At 34.4% G+C, this 20,609-nt stretch overlaps 2 protein-coding genes across 9 annotated transcripts; both read right to left on the bottom strand.

Annotated features, from left to right (window-relative positions):
• Positions 1-4,267: 4,267 nt before the first annotated feature.
• Positions 4,268-8,792, bottom strand: LOC141712126 (uncharacterized). 7 transcript variants are annotated; one of them, XM_074514938.1, is made up of 10 exons: positions 8,425-8,792; positions 8,249-8,356; positions 7,917-8,054; positions 7,423-7,539; positions 7,212-7,289; positions 6,965-7,126; positions 6,666-6,869; positions 6,533-6,553; positions 5,831-6,446; positions 4,279-5,105 (listed from the first exon to the last, which is right to left on the bottom strand). In XM_074514938.1, exons 1-7 carry the CDS (start codon positions 8,480-8,482, stop codon positions 6,814-6,816), a joined length of 717 nt encoding a protein of 238 aa, XP_074371039.1. In that variant the 5' UTR covers positions 8,483-8,792; the 3' UTR covers positions 4,279-5,105; positions 5,831-6,446; positions 6,533-6,553; positions 6,666-6,813. The 7 variants fall into 7 exon arrangements, with proteins under 7 accessions (XP_074371037.1, XP_074371039.1, XP_074371040.1 ...); XM_074514939.1 differs by having other exon boundaries at positions 4,283-4,733; XM_074514937.1 differs by lacking the exon at positions 4,279-5,105 and having other exon boundaries at positions 5,830-6,446.
• A 269-nt stretch (positions 8,793-9,061) lies between these two features.
• On the bottom strand, positions 9,062-16,840 carry LOC141712125 (inorganic pyrophosphatase TTM1-like). Of its 2 annotated transcripts, XM_074514934.1 has the most exons (12): positions 16,607-16,815; positions 15,453-15,815; positions 14,475-14,589; positions 13,617-13,812; positions 13,365-13,478; positions 13,068-13,241; positions 12,250-12,444; positions 11,407-11,529; positions 11,220-11,329; positions 10,994-11,108; positions 10,040-10,306; positions 9,062-9,546 (listed from the first exon to the last, which is right to left on the bottom strand). In XM_074514934.1, exons 2-12 carry the CDS (start codon positions 15,787-15,789, stop codon positions 9,328-9,330), a joined length of 1,965 nt encoding a protein of 654 aa, XP_074371035.1. In that variant the 5' UTR covers positions 15,790-15,815; positions 16,607-16,815; the 3' UTR covers positions 9,062-9,327. The 2 variants fall into 2 exon arrangements, with proteins under 2 accessions (XP_074371035.1, XP_074371036.1); XM_074514935.1 differs by lacking the exon at positions 9,062-9,546 and having other exon boundaries at positions 10,279-10,415; positions 16,607-16,840.
• Between the last annotated feature and the right edge of the window lie 3,769 nt (positions 16,841-20,609).

Genomic DNA, 20,609 nt, shown 5'->3' with positions numbered 1-20,609 from the left:
CTAGAACTTAATCTCAAATCGCGTTTAGCATTTGATTCTAATTATTGCAAAAATAGAAAAAGTTCATGTCGAATTTATTCTAGATTTGTGATAATTGATTTGAGATTAATACCTTGTAATCGATACAGTTGTTGTAACACCTTTCAAGTTTAATAATATTTTTATTTAACTTGAATTTTGTTTCACATTTTTTATTCCGCATTTAATTCGATTATTTGGTAACGTTTGTATTCAACCCCCCTTCTACAAACACATTGGGACCTAACACATATGTACTGTCAGACTTAACAGAATAAAGCCTTTTCTGTCTCTGAATCTGATCCTTCAAATAGTTTGCAGCACTTCTTGTCAATCTATCATCCACTTGAAGTAAGAATAGTACATGCTCCAATTCTTCAAAATACTTCAATGGAATGGCATTTTGCCTTATATGATAAACCCTACCATCTGTAATGAAGTACAACAAGATGTGTTCTTTCAAGTAGGTATGGTAAACCATTTGTACAGATTCCAGTTGATTCAATCTCTCAGGAGTTGCTCCAATACCTGGTTCACTCAAGGAAGTTGGATCATTGGTAGTGTTCTGTATTCTTCTTTCATCAGCACTTCCCAATCTAGTTTTATCTCTTGCTTCCTTTCCAGTAACTACTCTTGCTTCAAAACCACTTGCATCAGTCTTCAAAGGTTGAGTCTGTTTTGCTTTAGTGAATCCTGGTAGGAGTGTCTTTGGTCTAACTTCTGATATCAAGTTAACTTGAGCTATATCAGAGGTTACTTGCTTCTTTGGAATATCAGAACTTACTGTCTCTTGACTCTGAACAACTTGAGCCATGTCAGAGGTTGTTTTAAGAACTTTTCTTGAAGTCAGAGCAAGATCATCCTTTTCATCAGTGATTTCTTCATTCTCAGGAGGCACATAAACCTTGATAGGTTCACCAACCTTTTCTTTACCCTTGGATCTTGGATCTATCTGCGATTGTGATTTAGACAATGTTGCTTCAGTATTTGTCCTTTCTTTTATCACAATGTCTTTGATTTTTGGAAGTGTCTTTTTACCAGAAGCTTCAGATTTAGATGTGACTTTTTCTGATTTAAGTCTGGCTTCTTCTTCCATTAAACTCTCCAAGTTCATTCCTGGATTATCCTGAAGAAATAACTGTCTTCACATTTCTTCATCAAGATCTAAAAGTTCATCAGAACTTATCCTTTTACCAGTAGAAGAACTAATTCTTTTCCCAGTATCAGAACTTGTCCTGTGACTTGTGATTTCAGATTTTCTTGATGAGAAACCTCTACCTTGACTATGACCTCTACCCATTCCAGAGTTTCCTTGATCATCCTTTTCATCGTCCTTCCCTTTCAGTGTCTTGCCAGTCTTGCATTTGGACTTAATTACTTTCTCCCCCTTTTTGACATCAGCAGGTAGTAGAAAAGAGACAAGCAATTCCACTGAGGCTTGGATTTCAGTAAGTTGAGATTGCTGAGAAGCTTGATTTTTCAGAATATCATCAATCTGAGCTTGTTGTTTCTCTTGAGTCTTCTCAATATAAGCAATCCTGTCAAAAGTAGGTTGGAAGAACTTTTTCTTGTCAATTTTCTGAATTTGGTCATGTTTGATGAATTCTTCCTGAATCTTGTGTAGCTCTGCATGAGTAGTTGAATGGAGACCTTGTAGATGTTTAGTACTCAATGCAGTGACTCTAAGCTGGGTTTTGAAATCATCAGAAATTAACATTTCATCAGCTTTTGTCAAGTGCTCAGCAAGATGCTTTGCATCTGGAACACAGGAAACTGAGTTCCATTCCTTAGTCCACTCATGTCCTGCAGGAGTTTCACTCCAAGGCACTGGTGCTTCTCTGGTAACAAACTTTTTAACAAGTTCAGATTTAAGAATAGTTTGTTGAGGAGCATGTCCTGAAGGACCTGCTTCATCAGCATCTACATTTGGAGCATCATCACCAGTATCTCCAGCATTTGCAGCATCAGAACTTACAAAATCAGTATCTTCTGATAAAATAACAGTGTGAGTAGCAGTAGAGGCTTCAACATCCTCTAATTGTTAATCTGGTTCTAAGTTCTGATCAACAGCCATATCCTGATGCTCACCTATATTCTGATCATCAACATCGAGATGCAGAGAAGGTGTAGAAGAGAAGTCTGAATTTTGAGCAGCATCAGTAACAGGTGTTGTTGATGGATTAGTTGTTGTTGGAGCTTCTAGGAGAATTACTTCAGGCACAACCAGGTTCTGAACATCAATTTCAGTACTGGTGCCTGTATTAACAGGAGATACAGACTTTTGAACAAGAGACACAGATGGTGTGTTGGCCTTTTCAGGAACAGCTTCCTGAGATGGAGTGGATGAAGAAGAAGTGACTTTAGCAAATTCCTTTTCTTGTGAGATCAGAGATTCCTGATCTCCTTCCTTAGTTGCTGCTTCTTCATCATCTGAAACTGGCCTTTTTGCCCTCTGTTTCTTGTATCTCTTTGTAGATATGGATTACTTGGGAGTTTCAGGAACAGTCATTCTTCTAAGCCTCTTGAGAAGCCTAGATCCCCCAATTTCAGAATCCTTCTGAGAAGTCACTGTCTCAGCTTCTTGGACAACAGGTTCTGATGCAGAAACCTGTTCCTCACTGTCAGACTCATCTCTCAAAGCAATCCTCCTTCTCTTTTGAGGTGTTTGAGGAACAGTCTTTGTCCTCTTAGGTTTGGAAGATGAAGGCTTCACAGTAGGTGCTGAGGATGAGGGTTGAACTGTCTGTGAAGTAGAGAGATAGGATTTGATATATTGCCTAAGGGTTGGTTGAGTAGTATGGGTGGTAGGTGCTGATGGTTGTTGTGGTGTGTGGGAGGTGTTTGTTGGTTGGACATCAGGATAAACAGATCTATAGGAATCAGGATCAGCATTTACTAAGATCTGTTTCATAGACTGAGGAATCTGTAAAGGTATAACCACTGGTTTCTTAGTGTCAGCATTTACCAGGTCATTAAAGTAATATTTTGCAACTTTAAAAGGTGAAGTTAAGGTACTGGTTAGTCGAGGTTCATCAGTACAAAAAGTATATATAAGTTAACAGAATCTAGCAAAGTAAACAACATTCCTATCCTCTGTCATCCTATCCCCAATAAAACATATTATAGCCGTTGCAAAATCAAAATGAGTTTGGTTTATAATGGCATACCCGATGTGCTGACTCATTATGGGGATGACATCAAAATTCGAACACTTGTTTCCAAAAGCTTTAGTGATGCAGTCGAAGAAGAAGCTCCATTCCCTTCTGATATAAGCCCGTTTCAACTGTCCAAGCTTTGCCAAACTCTGTTCATACCCTAAACTGGCCATTAACTCCTGAAGAGCTGATTCCTCTGGAATTGAAAAAGTACATCCTTCTGGGAGATGTAGAGCCTTGCATATTGTACCAGGAGTGACTGCATATGAAGAATCACCCACTTCGAAAACAATACTAGGAGTACCATTTGGACCACCATTATCAAAGTTTCCAGTCCTCCAAAGTGTCAGAACTTGTTGGCTTGAGAAGACGGAAGGTTGGGTCAATGCATACCCGATTTCACTGTGTGCAAGAAAATCTTGCATAAAATGCAATTCAGACGGAGCTTCAGCATTATCAAGAATTGCAGCATAGTTGTTTGGAACAAATTTAGCTCCATCAATGATCAAATCCTTAGGTGCCATAAAAATAATCGAGATGTAAAAGTGCCTGTTAGGTGTTTGATAGAATGTCTATATGAAAAACCAACGTTAGAAGAGAAAAGAGAGTAAAAGCAAATAGGGAGAAAAAGTATGAAAGGAAATAAAAAATTAAAAAATCCTCTCTCTATCTTACTTGTACTTTTATAAAAAAATATAATCGTTGGACACCTGTCAGACATGCAGTAAAAACGAATAGTTAATGGACACGAGAAAACAGTAATCATTACTTACCCACTTGCAGTTTTTCAAGAAAAAAACCGTTCCACTTACCCAGTTATTCCATTAATCAAGGTGAATCAGTTTTAATTCAAAATTGAAACTGTTCCCACTTATTTAATTATTTTTCACTGCAACATCAATATTCTCAAAAAAAAATTGAGTGAAAATGACCATAATAAATCGGACGAGCAAGTACTGATAAAATAAAATCAGAACTTAAGTTAAAACAGAATTTATATGGTCATCAGAATATGAATATGTATCAGGATTTATCAATACATTACAAAATATCTCAGAGACAAGATCTTAAAACAAAAACAAATTTCATTAATATATCAAGAGAATACATTCATGAAATTTAAATTACATCAAAACTTGTACAAGATTTTCCCTAAGCTGCTAAACCTAACGTCAACAGCCTTAGTCCTAGCTCAAGAAGCAGGGCAAGGCTGATGATGAAGAAAAACAGGAAGAAAAAAATAAATTATTTCTTCTTCCTACTCTCGACAAACAGAATAGCGAGTCGAATGATTCGCTCTTGCTGGTGGAGAGCTTCCAGCCTTTTCTCCTCCAATCGCTCCAGATGGCGATGGTAGTCCATGTAGAAGAACAGGAGGTGGGTGAGTACCTCCTGGGGAACGGAGTCCCATATCTCATCAGGAATGACAGTGACGTGCCATTTCTGCTGTCATCTCCAAAAGAAACACTTGGACCATCTTTCTCCACGAAGTCTGATAGCAGGGCCTTATTTCCAGTCATATGTCATGAACATCCACTGTCCAGAACTAGGATATTTTTCCTGTTGCCATGCAATCACAAAGACCACTAATGATTAGTTTTAAGGACCCAGACTTGCTTGGATCCTTTGGCCTTATCAAGTTTGTTAACATTTGCAGCGGGTTTAACATTAGAGTTTATGTTAATAATTTTCTTATCAGAATTTACACTATCAGACTTTGAATCAGAATTTACACTAGAAGGAACAATGGAAACTTTCTTCAAAAAAGATTTTATTTAATAATAATCATAGTACAAACTATGATATTCCTTACAAGTATAAATGGAATGCCATAAACTACCACAATGAAAACAAGGATTTTGTGGTTTGTATCTAACAGAATGACTCTTAACTCCTGACTTTGAAGGTAAGGAGTTTATGTTCTTATTCTTCCTGCAACAAGAAGCCAGATGGTTAGAACTTCCACAGTTATGACACGTTTTCCTAGGAGCTTTAGGAACAGGCTTGTAATTATTGCTTTTATTCACACCTTCCTTTCCATTCCTATTTTTCCTAGGTGATTTTACCTTGTTTGCATTCTAAACATCTTTCAGCTTATGCTTAAGCTGTTTCTTAGTCATTAAGCCTATATTTACTTCAGCTGTCTTTTCCTATTTTAGTTTGTCAGAAGTTAATTCCATTTTAACTTCTGATTTCTCATTATCAGACTTTACAGTTACAAACTTAACAGGTTTTAACTTTGATTTTTGCTTGACAACAACTGGCTTAATTTCTACAGTTCCTTTATCATTCTTATCCTCTCCATAACCTAAGCCCTCTTTCCAATTTTCACTACTTAGCAAATTTTGAGTTGTTCTGCCAGAGTTAGTCCAAGTCCTGATAATCTCTCTTTCCTTTTCTAACTCAGTTTTTAGAGATTCATTCATTTTTAACACTTCATCCCTAACATAAAAAGCATCATCTCTATCCTTCTGAGTTTGATGGAACATAACTAACTTTTTTTCTAAGAAATTATTTCTTTTCTTAAAAGCAAGATTTTCAGAAGTTAATCTTTCACATGTTAAAGTTTGATCTCTATAACTAACAAACATGGTTTTAAGATATCTTCTCAACTCATTAATATCATCAGTATGAAAAGCATAAGTAGTCTGAGGTACCTTTATTTCAGCAGCTTCAGAACTGCTCTCAGCACTTTCTTTATCAGCATTTGCCATCAAAGCATAGTTCTCCTCACTTTCAGAGTCTGAGGTGTCTGTCCAGTTTTTCTTCTTTGTGACCAGAGCCTTGCCTTTGTCACCCTTCACTTTCTTGCAATCAGGAGATATGTGGTCTTTCTCACCACAGTTATAGCATTTGACATTGGTATAATCTCCTCTATCAGACTTTCCTCCTCTGCCCTCAGATCTTCTGAAATTATTTTTATCAGAACTTGTGCCTTTCCTGGAAAACTTCTTTCCCTTCCTGAACTTCCTGTATGCAATCTTTGTGATCCCTTTCACCATAAGAGCACACAGCTTCATCATCTCCTCATCAGCATCAGTCTCAGGCAAGCTTTCAGAATCTGAGTCATCATCACTTTCAGAACTTGATGACTCAGTATCAGATTTTGTGAAAAGAGCTTTACCCTTGTCTTTCCTTGAGGTAGCTGCCTTGGGGGATTCTTCTTCAGCCTTAAGAGCAACTGTCCTTGACTTTCCTCCTTTCCTCTTGCTTCTTTGTTCCATCTCAAGTTCATGAGTCTTGAGTATTCCATAAATTTCATCAAGAGTTGTACTGAGTTGAAATGGTATAAATTTGTACTGAGTAAACAAATAAATGTCAGAAACAACGATGAAAAAGCTGGATTTGTATGGTTATACCTGATTTAAGTTGATACCATTCTGTGACAGACAGGATGACAAAAATGTCAGGATTGAACAATGTATCGTAATATGGATTAAAGATGAAAGGAAGAGTAGTTTTAAAACATAACCAGTAACAATAATTCATTACCTGGTAGTCGTATGTCCAGTTCTTTTGCTTCAGGTATTACTACACTTATGTCACTATCAAGGTGCGTGACTGATCTGTAAGATGTAGTTGCCGTATTTTTTGATCTCACTGGCTGATAAGTTTGCTCCGAGCTTGTAGAATTATAATCTTATGAGGAATGTGAACAATTTATACAGCTTTGACGGAAACAGGTCATACCCCTATCTGCATTTGAAGACATGGTCTTTTATAAACAAACTGAGCAGGTGAACAGTTCCGCCATAATTTCAATTGGCTTACTGAATATAAAATACTTTTACCACGATTGTAAGATTCCAGGAGCCTCTTGTCGATAGTAGAAGAATACAAATTTTTAGACGGAGATATTCTTGACGCTGGTAATTCAAAGTTAGGACGTGGTGCAGGCTTTAAAGCTGAAGGTCTATGAAGAATGCGTGTTACAGAACTTTGATAACTGATTCCTGTATTAAAATGGCTACCATGAAAACCATGTGTGTTTTTAATGATGCTTACGTAAATGTATTATGTTGTGAGACTTCATTATACCTGATAGATCTATGTTGGATAACCGTCGCTGGGAAGGTGTCATGTAAGATTGCTCAGACACATGCTGTGGTCCAGTACCTTAATGACATAATGATAAGATTAATAAGTATGCAGTTAATGGTAGTCTAATAAGCACGTTACGTACAATATTCACAACATAGTTCTAAAGATAAAGATGAATATAATGTCACTTTATCTGATGTCGTTTTACCCAGTTGTGAAGGCGGAGTCTTTCTGGACATGGTGCCTGCACCAATATTATTAGGGAATCTGGAGGAGTCATGTGCAATATTCTGGCTTAAACGTCGAAGTGATTGTCTAGTCGTTTCTGTCAACATTCTTGAAAATCTTTACAGGTACAAATTGTTGAGTAACCAGCTCATCTAAAACCTTAAGGTGTTAGAGGAAGGCCCCAGTAAGATCATATATTTAACACTCCCCCTCACTCGAAAGCCCATTTATGGGTCGAAGAGTGGAACACCGGCACCCATCTTTGGGGTATCAATTGCCTTTAGTGTCCACATTAAATTGTGAGATTGTTGGGGGTGGCTGGGAATCGAACCTTTATTCTCCCGCCAGCCTAAGCTCTGATACCATGTTGAGTAACCAGCTCATCTAAAACCTTAAGGTGTTAGAGGAAGGCCCCAATAGGATCATATATTTAACACAAATTCACAATAAAAAGTTAAAAATACAAACGCATACCTAAATTTCCGTATATGGAGTTTGCAGAAGGTGTAAAATTGGGATTAATATTCTCCCAACCACTGACATAGTTCCTATATATTCCTTTGTTTTTTGGCATGGTAGTATGATTAGAAGGACCACAGTGTCGCTTAGAAGCTAAAATGAAATCATTCTATGAATTAGAGACCAATACAAAACCCTAAAAAACATTAAATCAGATATGTTTGGATGAGTACGGAGACACAGGGGCCAAGCGGTTATTACAACTTTTCCAATTTACAATCTCTAACATTTGGAGATATATAATAACTTTGTTAATGACAACGAAAGGGAATGAGGCTGAAACATACTATTTGTCTGCAGAAGTGGAGATTTGTCTTCTGACATCGAATTGAATTGCGCCATGATTGATGCATGCGGGGCAAACTTATCAATCGGATTCATACGTCTTCTCAAAACTGGGAGATAGGCGTAGCCGTTAAAACCAAAGGAAGAATAAAAAAGCAATAACGGAATCGTTTCATACCAGGCTTGATCGAAAATTGGTTGGACAGCGATGGACGCTTGGAACTTGTGAGTGACATTGCAACAACAGATGTTAACGATGACAAATTACTTATACCATAATCATGATTCCGTGTTTAGACGTGGTAAACATGGAAACAAAAAAGATTTTCAAAGATTACTTGAGAGAGATAAAAAGCTGATTTAGTGGGATTTTTGGATTTCAAAAGGTGGAATACATGGTAGTTGACTTGTTATTAGTTACGCTCAAGACAAGTTAGTGTTCTTTTACCAAAGTTCTTGTCCAAGTTGCGGATATTGGCTTTCGTTGTAAACCACCTGTATGTCAGAAAAAATGCATTCACTTTTCAAGGCGCACACCAAACTCATTGAAAAATGCATTCACTTTTCAAGGCGCACCAAACTCATGACTATACCTAAATTAGTCGAAAACTGAATTCACTTTCAAGCCGACACCCAACTCATGACAATCATACAACAATTCACATACACACTAGGATTATAAGGATTTTATATCTTCTTTCTTGAGATAAAATGTTTACAATAGATCTATATCAGGGCAGTGTGTATTCCTTTAAATCAATCACTTCCTGAGGTTAAATTTTGTCGACAAAATTAGTAAAAGTTACACACATGTATCAGTTTGGCAAGGAGTTCAATTTTTTCAAATTTGGGAACAAGCTTTAATGTTCTTATTTATTTGTTTTCCCAGAGATTTTTTAGCAAGTTTACAAGGCTTAGTTGCATGGTTGATGTCAAAGTCTACGATCAACCTTCCCAACTTTTGGTACTACAGACATTATGCATTAGCCAGCTTTTTCCTCTGAAGTTTGCATGATCACCATGAAAACATGAAATGTCGCTGGTACATTTCTATAGGGAACTACTTTCTATGTTGGAGATTTTACTTGTGTGTTGCCACACTCCTGTACAGTAAGATACCGAAAGCCCCGATCACCAAACTTAGAACTGCAGGAATGCCGATGGATTCTACATATGCGTTTCTGCCTGTCCTCTCTGTTCTTCCTTGGCGAGACCTCTCATCAGAGTATTCCCGCAGGATGTTATTCAGATTATCGATTTGATGAATGATCTGACGTTGGCTCCTTCCAATAAGCAATATCTGTTCGCACAACAACGGTTCCTTGAATCAGTAAGTGAAAAAATAAAAAGTAAACAAAGGTCGAGTAGAACTAAGCACAGGTTCGTGACACAGATATTTAGAAGTATAGCAGATGTGAGTTTATGAATAGATTATATTTCCCTTAAGCACACACATCAGCATGGGCATGTATATACAATTATAAACCTTAAATTATGGTCTTATTGTCAAGTTTTCCCCGAGTATGTGCTTAGGCTCGATAAGATGTAAGCAACAAAATATTACGAACTCTGTGAACAAACCACGAGATTAATCTTTTATAAAAAAAAATTAGCTTAATTTTAGTACAAACAAAGTGCTTAGTAACTGGTCCTGATGAAGAATACAAGTTTGCACATGAGATAACCCAAACTTTATTGTGGACTGCTTGTTCGGTTGATATACTACTAGATAGTTTATATGCTATCAATTATTTTCTGAAGTAAATGTGAGAGCAAAGATTTGTATGATGTACCTCTTCCATTATTGGTGACTCTCTTGCTAATTGAGAAGAGGAAGCAGAACTAGGTAGTAGTGTACCATTCATTGCACCATTGCCAGCCATGAACAGTGCAGGTTGTGCAGTGCCATTGCAGCTTTCGGCCTGCACAGCTAAATTTTGTTGGCTAGAGGATGCATTTCTGGTTGAGATTTTTAAATTTACCTCCTCAATACGGGATGTGAACTCATCTATTCTTTCAGTTAGTGTAGTAATTTGTTCCGAGAGTTGAGTGATTACACCCTGTAACAATTAAAAGTACAGCTCATGAGCAGGGTTGATAATGTGAACCCAAAAGAAAGGAACATGCACCGGCAGATTCTTGGGAACAGTTATCATCAAAAAATGGATTCTGCAAAAAAGCAAAGGTTCAAGTATCTGATTATGCAAGCAGCAATATGTACTTACTATGATCAGAAGATGAAAACAGTTCACTACAGATATGGGAACAAATGTAATAATATATGCTTGTCTTCTAGTTCTTAGGTCATGCTACAATTTACATCTATTGCAACCACTTTAAAATATTGTAAGGTGCTGTGCTTCATTGACATTTGCAACCTGACGAACAAAAGTAAGACCAGAGAAAAATTGATGGAAATACCGCCTAATCTTTTTGCTATCTCAACCATCACAGATAATGCTCTTCATTTTTTCTTACTCATCTGTTACTGTAAATGTTTAGTGTTTACATATTTTTTGTCCATGCGCAGTTGTGCGCCGATAGAAAGTGTTATTTATTACAACTAGACTAAAATAAGATGACTATTCACCCAAGATTCACAGGCACAAAATTATGATGCAAGGGCATAAACAAAACTGAGTATAAAGCTACCAGAAACCTCTCACTTGTAGAACATGTTTTACATTGGAAGTGAGACCTCCATTTCCTGTAGTAATTCTAACATTTGATGAAAGAGATGAGAATACCTGCTTGGGAAGTGCTGCTGGTGATTCTGGGGTTCTGCCATCAAATCTTCTGCTATTTACATCAAGTTTTGTTAACCTGGGTAGGTTCTTGTCACGTGCTGACAGAGAGAGTGATCTGCAAACAATTATCATACCAACAGATTAATATACCATACAACAGCCCCATCTTGTGTATGCTTCCACAAAGAACACAAATTTTCAAGGCATACAAAAAGGAAAATTGTACCGATTAAGATATCTGCTTCGTTGATCTGCAGAGGCCCGAGACAAGGCTTCTTTTGGGCTCGTTATGTCATCATCTATGCTGAGCTTTGTCTTCAAATCATCAGGCAACGCCTACAAATAGATGGTCTAGTCAGGAATAAGAACATTAAAAGAAGTGCATAATCAGTAAAAACAAAAAAGTATCATACCATAACATCATCAACAAGCTTTTCCAGCTGAATTTGTTCAATATAGGTCCGAGAAACATAAGAACCATCCAAGCCGAGCTGGTCTGCTATATGTTTGACATATAAACGATCTCTTCCTTGTACCTTCTCACCAAGAGCCATATATACGAGTCATTAACTTGATTACTGTAAAATGATAAAAGTTCACAAAGCATAAAAAATTTCTTAACCCACGGCTGCAAATCTGGACCAATATAATTCATAGAAAATGATAAAAAATATAATCGCCACGAGAACCTCGTATTGAAATACATAAAAATGCATTGCAACTATCAAAATAAAGTGAAACAGGGAAAGAAAGAATGTTCTTACAACATTGGAGCTTTCGGTGCAAACCAGTTAGTTATTTAATATCTACAGCCCAGATAAATAGAACACAAGATTGCTCAATAGCTCTCACACTAAATTGCTTATATTTTCATGAGGTCGGAAAGATATTACAAGGTCACTAGAAACAGGTTCAAAGGACAAGTTAGAATTATGCTTCTTCATGTAAACAGATATATTGACATAACCTGCCCTATGTTGATTATAGGAGAATCGAACTGTATATAAGTTCATCTTAAGATTTAGATACAGAAGGATGATTGATGTTTTTTAGGGGGGAAAAATATAACTATGAAACCTAAATTTTAAAACTTTCTTGTTGCATGTATTATATCATACAAAAATATTAATTTTACCACAGTAAAGCCATCAAACCTACATAAGGTGGGAAAAAATGCCAAGTAAGAAGAGTAAAAATACAGATTATTAAACATAATTCTAACTGTAAGTCATAATGAGAATGTTTAGTCGACTTACCTGAACATACTTTCGGTTTATCTGCTCTAACCAATCTGTTTTGACACACACCCTATCATCAGAGAATATATGACTGCTTCTTTTCAGGATGGTTGCAATGGTGTAGCCTAGAGCCATTAGCCCACCCAAAAGGCGTACACTAACTTCAAAAGTAATTCTAGGTGATATGATGAATGGACTATCAGTAACCCATTCCTGAAAGAGACAAGTACAAAAGATCAGTCAACAGTGAATTTTATTTATAACTAGCAAATATAATATATGACATTATATAACAGAGTCCAATAACCAATTCAGCTTGTAACAAATTGATGAATTAATTGTCCAAGCCTGAGACAAGATCTTTCCAACTCCAATTCTAGTCTTTCTGAATTGTCAACTTCCAATTATCTTAGGAAAAAAGTAAATAGACAATACCAATCATCGATAATCATTTCCTGCCAGAAAAATATTAAAAAGATGTGCACATTAATGTACCTTAACCATCTATAAAGTGTTTGGCAATTCACATTCAGCTTAACATTCACAAATATTTTTTCTTAATAACGTATGCGCACTTTGTTACTTATATGTCAGAGCAACTAGTAGCCGGTGCAGTTTTTAGCTTCCCTACTTCTTTTGTGAAACACAAAGATGCCTTGATCTTGTAAAGGCTCACAGCCTCACACTCTAGCTTCTGTCCCATCAGTGCTTGCTTTAAATCAGTACTACATAATATTTAAAGAACAAGTACATTCATATATGGTGTTCAAGTACAAGACAAAACAGCACCACAACTAATATCTCAACCAGGAATCTAATATCTACCAAACATGTACCTCAAACATAAGGTTGTATTTTCCATCCCTGTTCCTCATTCTAAGATATGACTGGCATGCTTCAGGATCCTCCCCAGGTGGTAAAAGATAGATATCATAAGTTTCCTCAGCACGTTCTTTGTAATCTTCGGATATAACTTCTTTGATTTTGTCTTCAGTTACTGCCTTTGTCGACTACAGTAACAAACAGCAATAACTTAGCTTTCTGATGTAGTGCCGAAAGTTGTATAAAGAGTAATCTGAGATCCAATTTAAGAAAACTAAAGATATTTTGACAAAATGAGAAAACAATATAACCTTCAATATATATGTGGGATTTTGAAACCCAGAAAAGGGGTTGAATTTGTTGATGATTTTTATATGTGCAGTCTGTAGATCTGGCTCAATAAAAGCTTTGTACATAGGATATACCTGTGGCAAGCATGTTAAGAAGTAAAGATATGTAAGTTATACAGAAAATACTAAAAGAAAGTTACTGAGAATCAAATTGAAAATAAATAAATCAAAATAAAAAAATTTAAAATCTAAACAAAAATAAGAATAATTAACCGTTTCAGAAATTTGATGAATTATCTCTTCAGGCTCTTGTCCAGCACGTTGAATGTCTCTAAAAACCCGTTTAACAAGGTCAAAGTGTACTCCACCAGTAACAGACACACGAAGATCCAAAAAAGGCCGAAGTTTGTCACTCAATGCATATATACCTTCAACAACGACAATGCGGGAGCTAGGGACTTCAATCGTCCTGTTAGATGATGTAGTTAGTAATGATGGAGATTAATTCAAAACCATTATATATAACATTATGTGAAACTTGTTATATATATAAGCTCCCTAAAGAAGGTTGAAGCACATCTTGAAAAAGAAACTACTGAGAGAAACAACCAAGGAAGCTTAAACACTTGAAGAATGAAGACAACAATTATAGTGGAATAAATACATAACAAAGAGAAGCAGATTAGCTCCAAAATATTGCAACCTGGTTCTTGATAATTTCATAATGAAAAAAATGTCTGAATGATTTAAGAGGGTGTTCAGAAACTGTATACACATGCTAAAGTCATTTTTCAGAATATAGATTTAATACATTTCAATAATTTTATTCTAATTATCGAGATAACTAGACTATATTGCATTGCATGAATGTGTTTCTGGAACTTGCGGAAATATGTGACCAGCAGTATAAAACACACCCAAAAACTGATGTGGCACATAATAGTTTTTTCCACACAATAACAGCAAATATATATTCAGAAGGGAAATTAACTACTTTTCTATTCACTATTTCTACCCATTCAATGCAGAGAAACTCAGGCCAATGCAGAACTACCTTGGCCCACAAAAAAACACAAGCTACCGATAGAAGAAGAGCAATAAATTAAATGCCTGAAAGGAGAGACTTTCAACCTGTATCCTATGCGAGAGCTTGATTTAAAATCATAGATAGGAGCTTGAACGGGATTCCCTTCTTTCAGACCATGAATATTCTGAAGTAATGTATCATAATCAGTCAGACGTGGATCTGCCAAAACAAAGAGATCCTTCAAAATTGAAGAAAAATCATTTGCATTTCTAACTATAATTAAGCAAATAATTATGTTTTCAGAGTGATGTAACTTAAGCAACCATTAAGGTATCTAGCAGTGCAGACAACAAAATAGTAATTCCTCCATCCCACTCCCAGTCAAACTGGCTTGTTTGTTTTTCTTTTTACGGAAAAATTATATTACAAGAACATATAATCAATATACTATTGCATAATATTATTATATTTGTAAAAAAGTAAATCCATAAACTTATTAATTGGCCAAAGTTTGGTCAGTTCAACCAAAAAAAGTCAACCATTCCAGTTAAGTAGGACAAAGGGAGTACCTCTACAGGCAAACCGTTGCAGGCAAAATCTAATTAGTTTTTTTTTGTTTAATCTTTCCAACAAAATTGAGGACAGATCTTATTTTCAAAAATATCACAAGTAATATTAATTAATTAATTAAAAAATTGGATTAACCGAAAGTAGATACAAATGGAATCATGAGTCATAGATTTCTTTTTAAGAAAACTTTAACTTAACAAGAAACACTTGCAAAAAAGACACACATGACTCTACCTCTATGTGGCTAGGAACAAATTTACTTGTTCGTGAGGCAATTCAAATTTTCATCAACATTAAGCACTAACTTTTATGAATTGGAGTGTTTTTATTGGTGTAATTGATGTGAATGCAGGAAGTTCATCAACATTTATGATGGAAAGACCAATCAAAATTTGACACGTCACTTCTTATTGTGTGGCCATGGTCACACCACAGAAAATCTGTTTAATTAATATACCAGCACTAGCACTCAGATAACCACAAAGTTGAATATATGATAGGTATCACCTTACCGTCAAAGTTCCCATCAACTATACGGCTGGCATCATTGTAGTTGTCCATAGTTATAACAGCAATGCTGGGCATAAAGTTGAGAACCTTTTCAGTAAACACAGTCTTTCCAGCTCCAGACGGTCCTGCTACCCCAACAAATATTATACCGTCATTCTTCTGAGCCAACAACTGGCATGCACGAATAACTATAAAGAACCCCTTCTCAAAGGATAGAGGATCCTGAATTCGAACAATCTCATAACGATCAGAATCCTTCCTTTTAACTGCTTGAACTTGGTCCCTTAGTAGGCCAGAGCGTCGCCTAGGTGAGTCACTGTGAGAATCAGCCTTAGACATCCTTATTTTGATTTTTTTTCCTTGGGCTACATAAGAAAAAGTTGAGATGGAATTACAAGAATGACAAACCCGTAATGTAATAGTATAAAAAGTTTGTAGAAAAACAACTAAGGTCAACAAAGTAAAATTGAAGTCCAAGTAAACTAAAGTTTTATTGAATGCGAAAACAGAATAAATTTGGGTCAAATGAAGTCAAATATTTCTACAGCCTCTTACTGTTCTTTTAAACAAGTGATACAGTGATGCTAACACTACCCGAAACCATATATTCCTCAAACTATTTTAAGTATGTGTTTTCCTTCTGTTTCACTTGCATCTTTCATTGGCAAGCACTCATCAATATAGAAATAGTTACTCAATGGCTACAAAATTTTCAGCCATGCAACTGAGGGTGAATATATAGTAATTTTGCAACAATAAGGAAACAGAAAAGAATTAAAATATAGACCAGTTACGCAACTGAAAAACATCATAATTTAGTTGTAGTACTAAATCCTACTCAGTATCTATGTAGTAATAAAAGATTTACCAACTTGTAACATAAAAAGGTACTAAACAACAAAAGTACACCATAAAAGAATAAATAACAACTAAAAAGAAATACAATTGACAAGTTGCTGATAGATCAAAACACCAGAACAAAAAATCCAACAACCAGTAAATTTGACAATAAAATTGCATACTTATGTTTATATACATAAATAAGTATCGTGGACAAAAATCAATGACCCATCAATAAAATTTAGAAATCATATGAGAGCAAAATGAAACATCAAGAACTTAACAAAAAAAAAATCAAGAAGCTAAGAAAGTGCACCTTTAAAATAGAGTAGCTGCAAATGGTGTTTGATTTGTGATCTTCAAAGGAAGTGATATTTGGGATAAAGATGAAAAGGGGGAATCAAGAATTTAAATGGGGTTATTTGAAAAGGGGGTGAAAGTTTGTTTGATAAATTTTGAGAAGAAAACACACGGAGAGAAGAGACTCGAAAGTGGGGGGGGGGTACGTGGGGGAAACAAACGGTGGGGGGCGACTCTGATGTGTTTGTGTGAGCTACTTTTACTACTACAGTACCTAACCCGCTAACCGTGCCTCAGTGTCCGTCGTGTACGTTTAAGGGCTCGTTAAATCTGAACAGAACTTTCTGAATAGTTGAAATTTCTGAATCACTAATAATCTGACGGTAATGAATAAGATTATTTAATAAAATTATTTAAATTTCTGAATGATAACATTAATTTATTTATGGTTGAGTGGTTGATAATGTTCAATAATTATTTTTATTGAAAGTTATTTAAATTAAAATATATATTATTAAAATATTTTTTTGATAAGTTAAAAATTTATCATTTTATAATAATTAGGCAACTTTAAAAATTAGACCGTAAATAAGTACAATCACTAATAACCTTAAGATAATACTACATACTAAAAATGAACATATTTTTTAAATATATATATATATATTTGTGTGTGTGTGTTTTCAAGAGATAACTCTTTTATATATAGATCCGTAAAAAACCTTAATTCTATTATAGAATTTTATCAAATTTATTGCTAATGTAGAATAATAACTATATATTTAAATATAATAAAAAGTTTAACAATTGAAATTTGAAAAAAATTAATTTTAAATTTGATTCTATTGTGAAATAAATTTGGATAACTATGATTTTATTGTGATTTTACTATAAAACCATTTTAAACAAATTCATCAAATTACAATAAATTTTAAATAAAAAAATTGTGCAATTTCATCGTTAATTTTGTGATTAAAATTTGTACCTATATATGATGAAAAATGAAATAAATTATGTATTTATATTCTTTAAATAATGGTTCATCTCAATATAAAAATTACTTCATGTATTGACATCCCTATATAAGCTTCAAAGAAAGTTTACGTTTTTTTTCTATTTTAATTCAAATAATTATATATTTAATTATTTTTGATTCATTCAGAAGTAATTTAAATTAGATTTTCATTTTCTAAATATAAAACATGGAATTTAAAGATTTACAAACTTTTTTACTCACGAAACAGATTCCACTACATGTGTTTGCATAGAGGACAAGAAAATTATTTTTTTAATAAAATATGAATTTTATTAAATAACAAAATATAAAATTAATACATGAGAATTGAAAGAAACAAAGTGACATAAGTATAATTTGACTGGTTCAGTGAAAATTTAGAAACCCACTCGTCCAACACTTATTCAGAAGAAATCCAATCGTCCAGTTACATAATATTTGAACTAAACAATCTAAACAAAGGAAAAAAGAATGGTTCAGTTCATAGTAACGCATTCACCTGTTAACAAATGGGGCATAAATGTAATATCTTTTAGTATAAAAAAACTGTGCATATACGTTACCCTGATAGCAAGTTCAACAGTTCCCTTAAACATGCTTTTAAGTCCAAATATAAGGAATATGACATAAAATTGCACTGCAAACAGTGTCTTAGTAGTTCTTTATATCACTAAAACATATCTCTCATACCTTATCTTTAAGTAACCACATGTCATTCCTTATTTCATTTTTAACAATAAAAAAAATGATTTTTCTCTCTTCTTTTTAGTTGTTTTCTCTCTCTTCATTTTATATCTCATTCAAATTTATTATTATAATAATAATAATAATAATAAGGAATGAATATAAGGATCATTGTTGGAGTTGAAATTCAAAATTATGTCTTAAATCACTAAGAGTTAATATTTTATAATATTTATAAGGAATCTACTAAGACACTTTTGGACTTGCTCTAAGTCCTAACAAAAGAAAGCAAAGCCGTTTTTATTCTTTTTTTTAATTACAACAATATATTAAATATTTCTATTTCTTTTAAAAATAATAATAAAGAAAGTACGAGGTAAACCAACAAAATGTGTCACAATATCTCGTTGAATATTAAATTATATACTAAGAAAAATATATCCATGCAAACTTGTAGTTATAACATTTTTATTCATGATATTCTGCACTCTGCACTCTGCTAAGAAATTCAACAGCATCATATGCCAATAATCCAAATGTCCCAAAAGCAAAAAGCACGAACATATGTTGATTATCTTCGTACGCCTAATCATTTTTATGCATCTTTGTTTCAACTGCTTTTGTAGTCGTCTGACCAATTACAAATAGTCCATTTTTAAATCCACTCAAATGATAAGAGTTAATCTAAAGTAAGAAAGTTAATATGTGCTTCCTTTTTAGCTCAAATATCAGCTTTCCATAATACATTATATAGCACATCTCTTATCAAGTCATGTCGATATTTGAACTCTGGTTGTTTTTTGACAATGAACAACGTGCTCTCCAAATACATATATTTCACACGTTCACAAGGACTATTGAGCTTCATTTGAAAATAAATAAATAATGAACATGTACCGCAATATCATCTCAATACTCCGTAGGCATTATACGTTCCCCCTATAGGCGTGGCTAATAGAAAATCTTGAGTATGTGTGGCTCTCAAGAACGAAAAAACAAATATTTTTTATCGTAGTTAACCCGCAGTTGCTACCCTTTGGGTGCACGGGGTAAACCCTACGAGCTCATGCAATAGCTTACAAACCACGTGAACCAAGGTAAACCGCATTTAAGCGACAGGCTCTGACTCAGGAGGCATAATCATAAATTCTCCTCCCGTGAGATTCGAACCTGTAACCAAGAGGTACATGCCATTTAGTGGATAATTTAACCAAATCTCCACAAAAAAGCACAGTTTGCGGCGATTGTTGTGCTAAAGTAAAATGATCTCCGGTTGAAATCATCTCACATCTTCGTAAAATATGATCCTTCAAGTTAATAGATTGGATGCGAAAAGCCACAAATGCAAATGGTCTAGTAGCACCTACAATATGCATATCTAGACCACCTAAACGTATAGGCATAAAAAATTTAATTTTAATTTTTTTTATTGCAAAAGCATATATATTTTTCGAAAAGTCTTTAATATTATTCTTGGTGTGTTTTGATTTAAAATCATTACTCCTTTATTTTAAAATGATGCTTAATGTCTCTTATGCACGAGTATAAATATTTTTGGGGAATATAATTTTCATTGTAAAAAATGATCGAATTTTTAATAAAAACATGATATAGTAAATAATGTGTTATATGATATTTTGTGGTAGTCAAGATTCTGGTTAAAAAATTGTCGCTTATTAACTTTTTTTATCCTTTTATGCTATGTTAGATCAATTCTTAAGCCAAATAACGTGTTAGCCTGTTAGAGCGAAAAAATCATATATGTTTAAATTTTATGTGAGTTTCACCATATTAGATTGGGCAATGGGATGACTAAAAGATAACTTGAACAAAAGTGTGTGTGTGTGTATATAGGCAAATGATCAAATAGAAACCAATAATAAAATAGAAACTAGAAACTAATCTGGTTCACTCAATTTTGCGTCTCATTCATAATCGTCTCTACCAAACCCAGATCTAATATTCCCGTCAACCTTTTTCGATCAATTTGTTATCGGAGTCATCACCTCTCTCTCTCTCCCGCCCCTCTCCCTCCCCTAACCTCATCCATTGAAAAAACTATGCCTGCATATATATACAAGCCTGTATGTATATATCATCCTCCAATAGTAATTAACATTAATTTCGTCACTGATTGATATGAATTTGACCCCCAAACACCTTTAATATTGAGATGTTGCGATTTTCATTATGGTGGTTGGGTGAATTAAAGGTGTTGGTGAAGAACTGTTTTGATTTCATTTTTTCTAATTTTGATACCTAGAACAAAAATTAAGAAATGGAGGTGGCGAGTTTTATTAGAGATGATAGCTGTTATAGG

The sequence above is a fragment of the Apium graveolens genome, chromosome 3, assembly GCF_009905375.1.
Source record: "Apium graveolens cultivar Ventura chromosome 3, ASM990537v1, whole genome shotgun sequence".
NCBI classification, from domain to species: Eukaryota; Viridiplantae; Streptophyta; class Magnoliopsida; order Apiales; family Apiaceae; genus Apium; species Apium graveolens.
Note: the sequence above shows the minus strand (reverse complement) of the source record. Positions and strands in the feature narration are given on the sequence as shown.